This window comes from Aspergillus ruber (assembly GCF_000600275.1).
Source record: "Aspergillus ruber CBS 135680 unplaced genomic scaffold scaffold00103, whole genome shotgun sequence".
Lineage (NCBI taxonomy): Eukaryota > Fungi > Ascomycota > Eurotiomycetes > Eurotiales > Aspergillaceae > Aspergillus > Aspergillus ruber.
In genome coordinates, this window is record NW_024467399.1 from 1 (window position 1) to 1,500 (window position 1,500).

At 33.3% G+C, this 1,500-nt stretch overlaps 1 protein-coding gene and 3 non-coding genes across 4 annotated transcripts; all 4 read left to right on the top strand.

Moving 5' to 3' along the window:
• Positions 1-481: 481 nt before the first annotated feature.
• On the top strand, positions 482-552 carry EURHEDRAFT_t174. The gene has a single exon. It is a non-coding gene; the product is annotated as a tRNA-Thr (tRNA).
• Positions 553-556: 4 nt separating this feature from the next.
• EURHEDRAFT_t175 lies at positions 557-630 on the top strand. The gene has a single exon. It is a non-coding gene; the product is annotated as a tRNA-Glu (tRNA).
• Position 631: 1 nt separating this feature from the next.
• On the top strand, positions 632-703 carry EURHEDRAFT_t176. The gene has a single exon. It is a non-coding gene; the product is annotated as a tRNA-Val (tRNA).
• A 351-nt stretch (positions 704-1,054) lies between these two features.
• On the top strand, positions 1,055-1,500 carry EURHEDRAFT_536258 (uncharacterized protein; the record flags this gene model as incomplete). Its single annotated transcript, XM_040787327.1, has 1 exon — positions 1,055-1,500. A coding segment is annotated over one exon (162 nt), but the record flags the coding sequence as incomplete, so codon positions are not given.

Consider the following 1,500-nt stretch of genomic DNA (forward strand, 5'->3'; position numbering starts at 1 on the left):
CTTAGCTCATCCACATGAATGCAAAAATCATGAAGGGTTCGACTGTTCGTCGATTAAAGAGCTACATGAGCTGGGTTTAATACGTCGTGAGACAGTATGGTTTCTATCTTCTAGAGGGAATTAAAGTAGAATAAAGATAGCCCCTTCGTACGAAAGGAGTTGGGTATATTGACCTATGGTTTACCTGTTGTTTATGCTAGTCCTCTTTAGAGGTCTCATTTACTTATACTTAAGTAAATTGTTCACATAGGCATGGCAGGAAGGCTACGTCAGTTAAAGATAAGTGCTGAAAGCATTTAAGCGCGAAGCTTACTTTAGGATACTTTTAAACGTTGTAGAACACAACGAGTAAAATTGTTATGACCACTCCGGTGGTAATAATGATTAATAGGCTTTAGTTGTACTAATTTTAACATTTTTAGACATAAAGTACTAATTATTAATATACTAAATATTTCACATATCGTATAAATTAAATTTAGCCCGGTTAGCATAAAAGTAATGCAACCGTTTTGTAATCGGTAGAAGTAAGTGCGATACTTGCACTGGGCTTTTAGACCCAATGGTCAAGTCTGGTTAAGACATAACATTTTCACTGTTAGTTCGGGAGTTCAAATCTCCCTTGGGTTGAAAGAAATTAGCTCAGCGGTAGAGCGACCACTTTACACGTGGCTGGTCAGGTGTTCAAATCACCTATTTCTTACTGACAGTAGTTGGAAATTGTTGTTGTTGAACTTTTTTTCAACTATTAGCCCAAGTACCACACCTAGGGCTAGTTTAGTATAGTATTGAGAAATGTCTTGTTTTGCGTTCACAAGTAAATATTTTTACCTAAATTAAATGACTTTTATTTTAGTTTCAATAAAATTAAATTTAAAATATTTTTAAACATCTTGTAATCTTACTAATAAAAATGATAATCACGGATACACTAAATTAACTCAAAATCATAATAAGAAATACATTGTTCAACCAACTCTTTCTTGACATAATGCCAATAAATTAAAAACTACGATTTTAAAATAAGGAAAAAACAGGGATATATAGATGAGTTAATCTTAATCCCCAAGATAGTTATATAGGAAGTGCTCTTGATCTTTCCTTTAGGCTAAAAAAATTTTTACTCACCTGTTTTTTTTTAAGAGAATTAACAAAAGGTAATAGTATAATTTATAAAGCTTTACTAAAACATGGTTACTCCAGTTTCAGATTATAAATATTAGAGTACTGTTTACCTGATGTACTAATTGAGAACAATTATACCTTGATAACCTTAATCCCACATATAACATATTGAAAGTAGCTGGTTTATCTATGGGAATGAAACATAGCGAGGCTACAAAATAAATTTAAAAAAAAAGTATAGAGGGGTACACACTTAAAAGCTACTATATATAAAATAACCGAGAATAACCATATATCTAAATCTGTCCCCTCGGCGGTGCGTTCCGCACCGCCTCAGGGCCATAATGAACCCTGAGGTGGGTTGCGAAGCAACCC